Source organism: Candoia aspera, chromosome 2, assembly GCF_035149785.1.
Source record: "Candoia aspera isolate rCanAsp1 chromosome 2, rCanAsp1.hap2, whole genome shotgun sequence".
Classification (NCBI taxonomy): domain Eukaryota; kingdom Metazoa; phylum Chordata; class Lepidosauria; order Squamata; family Boidae; genus Candoia; species Candoia aspera.
Window position 1 is genome coordinate 148,946,853 of NC_086154.1, and position 14,032 is coordinate 148,960,884.

Consider the following 14,032-nt stretch of genomic DNA (forward strand, 5'->3'; position numbering starts at 1 on the left):
AGTCATCAAGATTTAAGTGGTACACCCCTCCTTGAGTGGGACGCGGTGGCGCTGCGGGTTAAACCGCTGAGCTGTCGATCGGAAGGTCGGCGGTTCGAAACCGCGCGGCGGGGTGAGCTCCCGTTGCTCGTCCCAGCTCCTGCGCACCAAGCAGTTCGAAAACATGCAAATGTGAGTAGATTAATTGGTACCGCTTCGGCAGGAAGGTAACGGCGTTCCGAGTCGTCATGCTGGCCACATGACCCGGAAGTGTCTATGACAACGCCGGCTCCAAGGCTTAGAAACGGAGATGAGCACCGCCCCCTAGAGTCGGACACGACTGGACTTTACGTCAAGGGAAACCTTTACCTTTACCCCTCCTTGACTGACCCCTGTATCAAAGGTCAAGCCCGGAGAAGGCATATCCTTAGGAAGATTATGATAGAACCCTGCAGTTCCTGTGCAGAGAAGATAATTTTAGATAAAGGAGCAAATGGAACCTTTTTACCTGCACTATGAAGCAATACAGTGCCAGAAGAAATATACCACATAGTTCTCCCCATGGAGTTATTTGTCCGGGCTCAGATCTGAACGCAGGTACCTCAGGGCAATGCTACTTAACAGAATAAAGTGTAATCCTGTGATTATATCATGCAGTTGTTATAAAATTAGTATCTAAAAGGTTTTTTAAAAAGGCAATTGACTGTGACGACAATGATGCAAATCCTGTAGCAGGCTGATCTGCAGCAATGTCACAGAGAGCTAGACCATGGCAATCTTTTCTTCCCTATATTTCACATTGAAATTAGGGGGGGGAAATGAAACTATATCAGCTCCATAGTGGGCATAAATTGGATTCCAATATAGGAGAGATTGTATCGGAAATAAGGGGGCTTTGGATCTAACAGTTCTATGGCTCCAGCAGGTGTAACCCTAGCCCACTGCCAAAATATGTTCTTTCTCTTCTTTTCTGATGTTGGGCTTTCTGATGACCAGGAGGATAGGATGGGAAGGTCAGTATCACATTTCACCCATGGCCCTCAGACAGGGCAATTCAAACAATTCTCTGATCCCTTGGAGGTTGTCCAAAGGACCACATAATTGCAGACTTCCATCAACGTAAGAGTTCGTTAATCCATTTTTTTTACTTTTTGTATTAAACTGTTATGTAGTGCTTTCTATCTAGAATAAAGCAGTATAAAAGATCTATAAAACGACAACCTGTTCTCAAATGTGGCTTAGCAGTGAACAACAGCCTGCCTAGATTTTGAAAATGCTTCTCTATATCTTAAATTCAAAGGCCTTGCTTCTGAAAGCAGATTCCAGGACCAATTTCAACCCGTTTTAACTTGGTGGCTTCAGAGCCAGAGCAACAGATCTTACAAGCTACGAATAACCCTAAAGACCAACAAGACACTTCAGAGTTGGGAAAAGCAAAGTTTATTTCACTGAAGGTTGATACTATTATGCACAAGGTTTAGCTGAAGAGGTGAAAGGGCTAGAAGTACTGCAGAGGCTCTGGGGTGGCAAGAGCCAGACACCACACGCACACACGGAGCATCAGGAGCCCCATCAGTGGCTCAGCGGATCTGTGGGGGAAGGGGAGAGAAGCAGCGTTATTCCTGCCCCAGATCAGTCTCACTTTATCAGCAATTTGCTACCCCTGGTCCCTGGACAACCAGAGTAGAGTGCAGTGATGCTCTCTGCCTCTAAGTGCTCTCCTTGCTTAGGTTAATATAGTGGGTTAAGATGATTATAGAACAGCAAAATTAGTAATACAGAATGTGAAATGACCTCATCAACCACGGCAATAAACATGAGAGAAGAAATTATGCCAAAGGACAAGGCCATGGGCTTGTGGGTTAAAAATCATCATTTTTGCAGGCAACTGGGGAAGTAATCTAGCAAGAAACCAAACCTGCATAATCACAAGCCATCAATGGCATACAGTTGCAAAAGGAGCTTTGGCCGGTGCACCAGTTGCAACCCTATTTGAAGTGGCAATGGTAGCTCACACCTTTATCACCTCTAGGCTGGATTACTGTAAGGTACTTTACACAAAGCTGCCTTTGAAGATGATTCACAAGCTGTAACTGGTACAAATGTCAGCAGCCCACCCGCTGGAGGAGGAGAGTTGTTACAGCCATGTAGCATCAGCTTTGTGGATTCTGCACTGGCTACAGTATGTTTCCTGGGCTTAACCTACAAGGCCCCATTCAGCTTGGCTTCCAGATATTTTCAGAACTGTGTCCAAGTTGAATCTGCCTGCTCTGTTTATTTTATCCTGGAGGGGACCTATGGATGCCTTCTCTTTGGAAAGGTGGCCAGGGGCAGGAGGAAGGGAGGGGGCAGAATTTGATGGCAGCCCCTCTCCACTAGGGTAGCTTCCAGAGGTCCAGGTGTCATCTACCCTATCATCTTTTGAGAAAATGTTAAAAACAGAGATGTTCTGTAGCGTTTCAAGCACCTGATGGTGGAGGGATTGCTTGGTTGAATTGGACACTGTTGGCCAATGTTGGACTGGGTATCGTTATTATGGCTTTAATTGGTTTTATACATGATTTTAGTGTTTTCATTATTTTATTGCATACAGTGTTCTAAACTGCCTGAAGTTGAATGGAATGGGGTAGTATATAAAAACCATAAATAAAACAAACAAACAAACAAACAAAATCACTCCTCTGTTGAAGCTCAGAGCCTCAAATAGTTCTTCTGGGGTTTGTGTATGGGGGTCCAATGATGGCTTTATTTGAATTATTTTTATAGGTATAATTGCGTCTTCTATTTCAATTGCTTCACCCACCTGTTCAGCCTCAGTATCTGACTTCCTGGATTGTACACAAGGTTACCTTTAATATGTAACTTGGCCCTCAAATTCTTCACACCTCACTTGCTTCCAATATAATATTACAATATTGTGAAATACTGGGAGGGAGCACAAATATGTTTCAGAGGGTTCCTAGCACTGTGCGTGCACTCAATCCATTTCAAATAGCTTCTGGAAATGAAATGCAAGGCCTGAAGATCACGCTGTTTGTCTCCAGCGCCTGTTACTTAGAGCCATGAAGTTTCACCTTAGAGATGTGCCTCAAATCTCTATGAAACCTACCAGAATTTATGGCAAGAATGGGGAACTAGAACTGAACAATGGGTCAGAACTCATCTCCCACCTGACCTGCTGGGCTGGTTGATTAGAGAGGGTGGGCCTCTAAGGAAGGAACTATATCCTTTCTCAACAATTCCCCCCCACCCCCCTTGTTATCAGAAGGAGGCAGAGAGTGATGGTTCTCCATCTTCTCGGGTATAGAGACAGTGGTGCTATACGTGTGTGTGTGTGTGTCATGTGAATCATGCTGTTAGGAAGACCCAGCAACCCAGATGAAGTCCATGGGCTGGACATTCTCCTCCTGGTTTAATGAGTGTGGATCAGGATCTGCTCCACAGAACTGACTCCACAAGAGGCAAAGCGTGTATGTGGGAAGTATTTGGCTACAGAGATCTCTTGACTCTTATGAAGGGTAAGGTCTGCAGTTCCTTCTGTTTTTATAATGGTCAAAGATGCTTGAAAGCTCCTCACATTTGGAAGAAAGAAATCTCCTGATTAAATGGACTGATACCCTGTTGAACGAATCTGCTCTTCAGATGGGGGTTTCCTTTCTTCTCTACCCAGGCAATGGAAACATTGTTTTATGCTGGACAGGAGGCGAAAACTCTGCCAGATACGCAGTGCAAGTGGAAAGCATCACACAAGATTTCTTATACAGCACCCTTTCGTTGAAGGATTAGACCGGTGCTGTTAGCATGCATTTAAGAGCAAGGAAGAGGCCTCTTTGCTTTTCTAGGTCAAAGAAATGGCAGCAATCCAATTATTATGCAAGCAGCTGCAGCACAGATTAGGCCTAATTTTTAAATCAGTAAGAAATGCAGCTTTCTGCCAGAAATATATTGTCCACTTAGGCCTCGGTGTATTATTGTATTACTACAGTGTTTAGAAGGGACATAATCCACTAGGATCACAGAATCCTCAAATTGGAAGCAGTCATTTGGGCCATCAAGTGCAACCTCCTGGTCAGTGCAGGAATCCAACTGAAAGCATCTGAGATAGATGACTCTCTAGCCTTGGCTTGAACATACTCAATTAAGGGGACCCCACCCCCTTTCAAAGAAATGGTTCCCCTATTGAACTGCTCTTACAGTTAGAAAGATTTTTTTTTATAACATTCACTCAACATCTGCCTTCCTGTAACTTCAACTCATTATTCCGAGTCCTGCACTCAGGAACGGAGCAGATCTTGACCTTCTTCTATGTGACATCTTTTCAAGAATTTGAAGAGCACTATCAGAACTGGGCACCGTACTTGAGACAGGCTCTGGCTTATTGCTGGGATAAGGAAGACAATTTGTCATCTCCAGGTATTGCTAAACTATAGCCAACACCATCCTGACCTGAGGCAATGCTAGCTGGGTCCAACTGCAGTTAGATTCCATCATTCTTTGCCCTAAGAAATTAATGCTCTCCTCTCAGGTTGTTTCTGTATTTTTCAATGGTGCACAGGCAGGAGATTTCACTTGGAACTTTCTCACACCGAGAAACAATATATTTTGCATTATTAAATGATAGGGGAAAGAATGCACCAGTATGACTTCCTTAGAAGTAAGTCAAGGTCTAGAGAGAGAGAGATTGCAAACAACGGTTTGTGGAGTTGAAGGACATTCTGGGTGACAAGTTGGAAAGTCTGCAAATGAACTCAGCTGTCACTTTTTCACTCAGCCTTGGCACCCCTCTGAAATATAGGCGGAACAATGCTGGCTTATCTTGCAGACGTATTACAAATGAATATCCATGTATCCGCAGGGTAATGTATGAAAACAGCCATGCCTGCAAGCTTTTTGAATATTCACCAAAAATATGGATCTTTTTGTAAAAAAAAAAATAGAGGTGTTTTAATGTTTTAGCTTGTAACCTGATTTGGAAGTAAGCCATCACTGGCATATAACTTTTGAGAATAAAAGGACAGACATTTATGCTCAGATGACCTTCCCCCAGATCTTCCCATCATCTTTGGACACCATCCCACAGCCCAGGAGAGTTCCCTCCCCTCCCTACCGTGTATTTGTCCCACTTCTTCTCTGGATCATAAGGCTCCCATCGGCTCGCAGGGAAAATGTGTTTGTTTTTCTCATACCAGCTGCGAAGTACAACTTTACCAGCGTGGGACTGAAGAAGGGGGATGAGAGAGGAATCAGTCGAACTCAAGGCACCTGACAAATCACTTCCAAATAATATTCCCAGCAAGCTCAGATGGGAAGAGGAAAACTGTTCCCAAAGAACCAATGAAAGATAACGTAGAACAGTCAAAACAGAGAAAGGGAAGAATTTGTCCAGTGCAGATAATGGGAACAAATGCTTTCTGTTAGCTTGCCCATCAGCTGCTGGATCAATTAGGGTATAAACTATACCTTTCCCAGCTGGCTGGGGGTTAGGGATACCTTTAGACAGCACCGGATTGGGGAAGGTAGCTTGCATTTTTTTTAGTGGTAAGGGAAATGAAAAAATAAATGTGTTTGTGGGGGTCAATATGTCTGGGTAAGCAGAAAATAGGCAAATTAATGTCAAGGACATCTGTGTTTCTTTTTTTTTGAGATGGGTGGTCCTCTCAGCAGATGGGCTTGCAGAACCAAGGAATTCAGTGAGGCCAGAAAGTCACATCCCCTTTTCCTCACCTCATCTTTTTCCACTGTTGCATCACTCAAAAGCCGGACATCATCATGGACGTCGAAATTGAAGAGCGGCCCTGAATTGGGGAGGGCATGTATGAGGGAGGAGCGATTTACAGAGGCCCTGAGCTCCCACTTCAGTTTTCTCTCTCACTCCAGCCAGGGTAAAAGATCAGCCCAGTTGCCTGCCCTAATAACAGCCACCTTAGCAGCCACCCACTACCTCCCAGGAGGCTTCAATGGGAGGAAGACAAGAGCTGAAAAAGGAAGGAGGCACAACAGAAGACACTCACCGCTTTTCCCCCGAGCCTTGGTGACAATGAAATCGTAGAAACTGTGATGCTGGATGGGTGGGAAGAAAAGAGCTGAGGAAGATACATCACAAAAAGACCCTCCCAACTGACCTTGAGCAAGCCACCTGAGGGATTTGCTACATTTAAGGGCAGAAGGCAGCTGCTCCAGCAAGCTCTGAAAGAAGGCCAACAGCCACCAAAAGGAATTGTAATCATCGTGTTCGGCCTGATACCCTAAGCAGAGTGGTGAGACACCATCCTTCTTCTTCTTTTCTTCCCCCAAGCAAAACTTTAACTGTCTTGGTTTTTTCCAGCTAAGCACCGACCTTAGCCTATTTCATTTTGGATACCTGTTTGGGAGGCAGATCTCTCTCTCTCTCTCTCTCTTGATGTACGCTGTTCCTGAAGCAGGCATGGAGCTTTCCTAATTGGAAGCGTGAGCACTGGTGCTCGGGGAACTCCTAACTGGTCCCAAAGATGGGGGGGGCTGGGGTTAGCAAAATCCGTGGTGGCAACAATATATAGATTGAGGGGCAGAGTTTGGTTTTCCCTATGAGATAAAATGCAGTCTAAGTGTTCAGACTCACTGGTGGGATCCAAAGGTTTCATTAAATGAACAAGCCATACTGACCATGGGCTGCCTTAAATGGAACTCTCCCTTCTGCACTCATCCCCTGCCTGAGGTTGAATCACTTCTGGGCACTAGAGGAGGGCTCCAATCCCTTCCTCTTGTAACCAGGTAATAAGAGATACTGATTCGGAACTTCTAGACCACTGCAACAGTAAGAGCACCTCTTACATCCTTGGGGCATCAGGGTAAAGAGGGGAGCACTGAGGCGAGTGCAGGTAGCAGAGTGGGCCAGAGTCCTCCACTTACATGTGGGATGATGAGATCCTCCTTGATGTACATAAGCTGCTCCACACCAGCTGACCTGCAGGGAAAGACGTGCACTTAGCATCTCAGTCTTCTTGGAGATGCACCAAACGTTTTGTGCTCAGGCCACCCCATGTACAGAACAGACAGTATGTGGCCCATGCCCAGACCAAAACACACGTGTACTAGGCAGCCGTGTTCCAGGGTGGGTGACAGTGGGAAAAATGCAAGGCCATTGGGGGTGGTGTGCATTGGCAGCAGCAGCTAAGTGAAGGCAAGGGCTAGGAAGGTGCCGGGGTGCGCAGGCTGGTGGAGTGTGCCGCACTTTCAAGGGCAGCAATGGGGCGGTAAGGGTAAAGCAAGCGCTAGAAATACTGAGGTGAGGGAGTTGCTGACGGGCTGACCAGGGAGAGGGGTGGGTGGACTGGTCAGGTAGGACAGCTATGGGGAATGAAGGCACAGGGAAGATCAGGAAGACAGGTGTAAGGTCGGTCAGGTATGCCACACTGGTATTCAAGCACTGCTGACTTAGTGACCTGTCATTAAGGAGGGCAGACAAGGCCAGCCAAAGTGGAGGGGGGAGAGGCAAGGCATATCAGCCTTGCCCTACTTATCCATAAAACCCCTGAGGGTTTTTGTTGGACAAAACTCTGGATAACAAAATCTTCTGGGTTTCAGTTCAGCCAGACCGGAAGCCACTGGAATGATCTGGCTGAACTTGCAAGTCACAAGAGGCTTGTTTCATGAATGAAACGAAACACATTTTCTGACTTGTGCACACCTGTGTCTCCTCCCTTGGAAAGGAATATGTGTAAGCATATGCTCCTCCTGAGGTCTGCTAACTTTTCCACTGTGTATCTGCCAGTTGTGTTACAAGTTAGTGCCACTGATTCTCACTTACCGTCTATATTATTGGCCTTCATAATGCATGCTTCATGTAGCGACCTTCTGGATTAAAAAACTTTTCTCATGCTGCAATCAAGGAGCTGAGGCTGGTACCCTAAGTTGGCACAAGGCCAGGATCTGGTCTACCAGGGCTAACTCCGATATTCACCAGAAGGTAACAACTTGCACTCTCGAATGAATGCAGCATAAGAGAAACAGATAGCAGTTATGATGTCCTGCCAGTCACCTCCTCCTCACCCAGCTGCATGAAAAGTAAAACTCCACAAAGTCCTTTACCGAAGCTCACTGAAGTCCTTGCGCAAGATCTCCAGGGCCTTTTGCAGGAACTGCTGAATGGTGTTGCCCTTCTTCATCTACACTGAGGGAAAACAAGGGTCAGTTGGGGGTGGATTTCTCTCAGACACCCTAAACAACTATACCCCCACACTGCTTGCTGTAGAATGTGTATGTATTTATCTCAGTTTACTGTACTCCATTTACCTTTCACCCAAGAAACTCAAGATAATCTATTTTTCATCCTCATCTCAACAAACACTTGATCATCATATACTAACTCTGGCTAGTGTAAGAATAGTGACTCCTCCATGCTGCAACTTTCATGCCTAGCTGGGGAGTGGAATTTGGGACATTCCAGAACTACTCTGACACTCTAAACACTTAGCCAACTTGTGAATAATTTCTCTGTCTCCTGCTCCTACATGTTTATTTATATAAAAGATTTAGAAGTCTGGCCTTTAACTGAAAGATTAGACAATTAAAGCTTTACCAGATTTTGTCAGGGTGATTTTTCTTTAGTGGGGTTGTAGAGTAAAGGGGTCAAATGTTTATATGGGGGATTTTTTTTTAGTTTTGGCATAGAACAAAAATGACAAAAGAAACATTACATGTGTACAAGAGTATCCTTTTTTTTAAATAGCCATGATGCATTGCACATCCTGTTCCTGTCTTGAATTAAGAACAAACAAAGCCTAACACTTGACCTGGAGTGCTACAGAGACATGGGGTAGTAGTGTGCATTGGCCATTTTAAGAAGCTGGCCCAGGACACAGAATACCTAGAGGTGGTCACACAATAAAGTCAGGGTACTGAATGGAAGAAGCCAACAACCCAAGTCCTTGTACCCAGACCACACAAGTATTAAGCCACTCATTGGTTTTCCAAAGCTGAGAACAGAATCCAACTAGGCCGGGAGCAAAGCTCACCTTCACTGTTCGGCGGTGCCCAGAGCCATCCCAGTAACTGAATGTGATTTCAATTTCTTCACCTGGCCAAAGAGGAAAGAAAGAAAAGAATTAAAAGGATGGCAGACTCCTCTCTTTAAACACAATTATACTGTCACCCTTCCTCTTGAAAGGCATGGCAGACCAGCTTCACACTCCGTCATTCACTTACTCTTGATTTTTTCTTGTTTGGCCTCCCACTCTTGGCGAAGCTCTTCTCGCAAGCGGTTTTCTTCTTCCTGAAATCCAGGATGTGGAAAAGAAAAGGATTAAGGAATCTGTGGCCCTCCAGATTTTGGTGAACTCTAACTGCCAGCATCCATTGCTCTTGACCAGTGTTTTCCAAACTTGGCAACTTTAAGATGGGTGGACTTCAACTCTCAGAATTCCCCAGCCAGCCATGCTGGCTGGGGAATTCTGGAAGTTGAAGTCCACCCATCTTAAAGTTGCCAGGTTTGGGAAACATTGCTCTTGACTGTGGCAGCTGCGGCTTCTGGGAGTTAACCAGCACCACCTGCAGGACAAGGAATGTCCATACCTCACGGTCACGGTCTGGGAGGAAGCTCGTGTCCACATCTGGGTTCTTCCCAAGTTTCTTCTTTTTGGGGGGCAACTCTAAGGAAAGCAGGAGGATCAGGTATGAATGAGGAGCTGCCTGCACAACTCTACTGCTTGAACTCGTCATTGTCCTCCACCTCCCTTCCCTACTGCTGCTATCTTCACACGAGGTCTACTTTGGCTTCACTTTCCGCAACACATCCAGCCCACTATTCCTCACCTTCCTGCTCCAGTTCTGCTTCCTCATCTTCTTCCTCGGCTCCATCGTCTTCCTCCTCCTCATCCAGAGTGAAGGACAAGCTTGAGATCTTACGTTTTTGTTCCTGCTTGCGTTCCCGCTCCCGCATCCGCTCCAACTTTCTATGAGAAGGAAACCCAAAATCAGTTTGGCCTGAGATGCACACTTGAGGGAGCTCTTTAAATATCTCTGAGAAAGGTAGAGAATTGAAAAAACATTAAGACCACTGAAGCAAAAAGAAAAGAACAAGTGATTCTGAATGTCAGACACATTTTTGAAAAGGAGAAGGGCCCTTTTTTAAAGAACTGTTATGCTATCCAAAGGGATACCATAGTTGGTTACACTGACAATGAGAGCAAAATGACTTTTTCAAGGCCAACAGTGACTTATCACTACTGATAGTATTCAGACAGCTTATCTGTTGGACAAATCATGCAATTGTTATATTCCACTCCAGATCTGAATATGTCATTCTCAATTGAAAATTTTCCACATTTGGGAAATTGCTGTTTGATGAAGTATTTCCTTATTCTATTAGTGAAAATTCAGTTCTTATTATAACATTTTAATAAGCCAAATTACAGCAGAAGGAAAAATATACAGAACGGTCAGATAAGAGTTCAAAATTATTCTTAAAACTTAAAAAAAGGATGGACACCTGTCTCCTGTCATGAAATGTATCTGTTCTAAATTTAATGAAGAGTAAACTGTTGCCTAGAGATTTCATAGCTGACATAAGAATAGCATGTTAGATAAAACAGAAGATCTGCCGATTCCAGTATCTTCATTTTGAACTCTAGTCAGATATCCCTGGGATGGTCACAGGAAAGGCATGAAGGCAAATCATAATCCTTGTTGGTTTGTCTCTGGAGTTTCTCTGATTATTCTGTTACTTAGTGAAATCCTTTCAAAACTCATTCTAGGGTAGTTTAGTACACTAGGCAGTAAGTTCCATAAATCTGCAGGCACAGCATGAAGAAGCATATTTTTTTGCATCCTAAACCTATTACTGGTCATTCTTTTGGAGTGACCACATCTCCTCTATCACAAAAAATCAGTTTATCCAATAGGTAAACTGGTGCTCTCCAGATGTTTTGAACTTCAGCTCCAATTAGTCCAAGTCAGCACACTCAGTATCAAGGATTATGTAAACTGGGTTGAAAGAGCTGAAAGATACAAGATGCCCAAATAACAAAGATATTCTCCAAGTCATCCTGCCCAGAATCCATGCACACACCCACAACTTACAGTTGTAATTCTTTGGACTGTTCCTTTTTTGCCAGCTGCTTCTCCCGTTCCTTTACAAGAGCTTCTTGCTTGGCCTTCATGTCATTGAGGGTCACCAAACCTATTGGAAGAAACTGTGCTGGAAATAGGCCCAGACACTATGGAGGAGAGAAGGTAATTCATGCAAGCTAAGGAATAGAGGCCAAGACTTGGGGTCCTCCTCCTAAAACTTAGGTCTCTCTTTAACTACATCCACACTCACCAACAGTGCTAGATTTCAGCTCAGCTTCCACTGCATCATAATGGGCAGAGAATTTCTTATCGATGTTTGACTTCATGATGTTCTCCTGCAAAGAACAGATCAATCAGAAGATGTTGTAAACCCAGATGACATTTCAGTTCCCATTTCTGACCTGTATTTTTGGACTCAACCCAGTAAAAAATGCAGCTGTCTAAGGGAGACAACACAGGGATTTCAACCTCTCTTCCGCATTTAGGCAAAGCTCACCGACATCAGTAGGTTTATTTTCCCCAAGGGAAGAGGATTACAGCCTAACCCAACCACAGGGGTCAGGGAAGATTACCTAATTTTTCTATAAACTTCAATTAGCAAGGTAAGATAAAGAAACACGTTTCTTCTCACCAAGGATAAATGTTCATCAGGGGATGGGCAAATTCTCAAGTAGAACATACAGTTGCATACTGTATTATATCAGATTGCGTGATAAAAGACCAACAACAAAGAAGAGATGCTGCTAATGAAAACTGGCGAATCCTCAAGAATTGCCTTGGCAATCAGGATAAGAGATATATGAACACCAGGTTTAGTAACATTGGTGTCAAATAGGAGATTTGTTACTGCATTTGGGAAATGCCCAAAGACAAAAGCAGTAGGAAAGCACCTATACAGTGAAATTCTGTATTAACAGGGAATACAAGGGAGCAAGGAAAGTGAGCTCAATGCTGATGAAAGAAGCAGAATTATCTATCATTATCAGAACCTGGTGGGAAAGTTCAAAAGAAAGACTGGAACATCACTGTTTTACAGATTATTACAAACAGAAACATCCACTCTCCTGATCCAAGAGAACGTTAAAACTGTACGAATACCTGCTACAGACCTGCAAATTAATCAAAGGAAACAGGTGAGATGTTCTGAATTAGCTTGTTCCCCAAGAGACTGCAGAATTTAAGCTTTTCTGCTTACAGTGAAAATTCTTTTCTGATTAGTCACTTAGATTTAAGTAAAATGTAAACCTACATACCAGATTTATAACTTTACATTCCCATAACGCAGAAGAGGAAAACATCTGTGTCTTAATCCTAAGTGTGAGGCACACTTACAATTCTGCATGAAACTGCAGCATTAGACAGCAGACTATACAAGGACAGGTGTCAGCACAGGCAAAAGTAGAAAACAAATTTTCTTTTGCTGATTTAAGAGATTTAAAAGATATAAGTCTAATATAAAAATCATAAAACAGCAAGTTTATATGCAAGATAATAATAAGGGTCTATTGCAGAATTTTTTCTAAACTTCTTACAACTCTCATGTTTATTGAAAACGAAACAAATACAGACTATTCAAGAGTGCATTTGAGACTATTTTTCTCTTTCAGAAAGTCAATGAAATGACCAAAGGCTAACCAGAAAAGTTTAAGCTTGTTCTACTAGAGCCAAACCATCTGAAAATAGTAAATGTCTTGGGCAAATACAAGTATGCAAGACAAGATTTTTTAAATAAAAAAAGAGAATGGGCAGCAATATACACATTCAAGAGACTTCAGTAAATATAGTAAAAACATTCTTAAAAGTTAGGTGACAAAAGGTGTTTAAGAAGATGAGCAGTTTCTTAAAGTGACATTAAGTATAAAAGTTTAATCATAACTGCTTTGCAGGAAAATAAATAGGAAAAATCATAGGAGGAGACTGCAAAACGACTTGGAAAATCTAATAGGGACAAGAAGGCAGGTGTCTGAAGAAGAAAAAGCATGCTCTAGAACAAATATACTAAAATCAGAAACATAATGATTGGTTTAAAACCTGGTGTGCTGCATTCCCTGCATTTATTATTTGAATGTAACAGCAGGCATTTGATAGAATATCTGCTTGATTTTAAAACACTTCTCTTTAGTTTTTATTCTGCATGATGAAGCTTACACATATATATGGATGATCGAAAAACAAGGCAAAGGTACTAAAACATCTCCTTTTTAAAACATGCACACTTTTTTAAGAAATATATTCATGATTAACAGTGGCAGCTATTGCCCCAACTTTTTGACAATGAGGAAAAGAACATTTCCTCTATTGCCTTCTCTCCCATTCCTTCACTTAAAACCTCCACTCTTGCTTGAATGTTTCTGAACAAACACTCATACAAGCATCAACCCCGTGTTCCTTAACATCAGCATTATCTCCTGTAAGAATTCAAAAGCCAATCTCTCAGCGGTTTCTACTTCCCATCACCTCAGCAATGCGTTGCCTCATTTGTTCCATATGCTCACGTTGCCTCTCTCTCTTCTTCATCAACTGAAGGGCCCGGCCAGCCTCGCTGGCAGCTCCTTTGTATTGTGCCATGGTTGTTGATGGACCTGTGAAGTACAAAACACATATATGAAGCTGCTGTATATTTACTGCCTTCTCTGACAAGCAGCATCTGTCCAGAAACTACCAGTCCTACACTTATGATCTTCTAATTCACGCTGTGCGAAAGGTCCTGGGACCGTGTGTCTGTAAAGCAGATGATCTACCACTGATCATCAACGGTAATCGTAAAGACAATTCACAACAAAAAAAAAGAGATTCAAAGACTGGAAGACAAGGATGCACGAGAGAAACAGGGAAGACATACGACATGATGTGGGATTTCTGAATCTGGCATGAGAAGTAGTGAAACAGAAAGGGACCCGATACAGAGAGATCGTGGGGATTCTTGCCTGGTCAAAATACCGAGGAATTTTTTCTCAGAAAAACCTTCCTTCAACCGCAAATCCCACCAGCTGCTTCACCCACGTCA

The 14,032-nt window shown here is 43.3% G+C and overlaps 1 protein-coding gene across 1 annotated transcript; it reads right to left on the reverse strand.

The window, feature by feature from the left end:
* Positions 1–1,403: 1,403 nt before the first annotated feature.
* On the reverse strand, positions 1,404–14,032 carry FAM50A (family with sequence similarity 50 member A). The gene is made up of 14 exons (XM_063294204.1): positions 13,953–14,032; positions 13,483–13,607; positions 11,276–11,360; positions 11,035–11,134; positions 9,769–9,908; positions 9,529–9,605; positions 9,163–9,229; positions 8,973–9,034; positions 8,047–8,123; positions 6,868–6,922; positions 5,991–6,039; positions 5,704–5,774; positions 5,087–5,197; positions 1,404–1,568 (listed from the first exon to the last, which is right to left on the reverse strand). Exons 2-14 carry the CDS (start codon positions 13,591–13,593, stop codon positions 1,560–1,562), a joined length of 1,014 nt encoding a protein of 337 aa, XP_063150274.1. The 5' UTR covers positions 13,594–13,607; positions 13,953–14,032; the 3' UTR covers positions 1,404–1,559.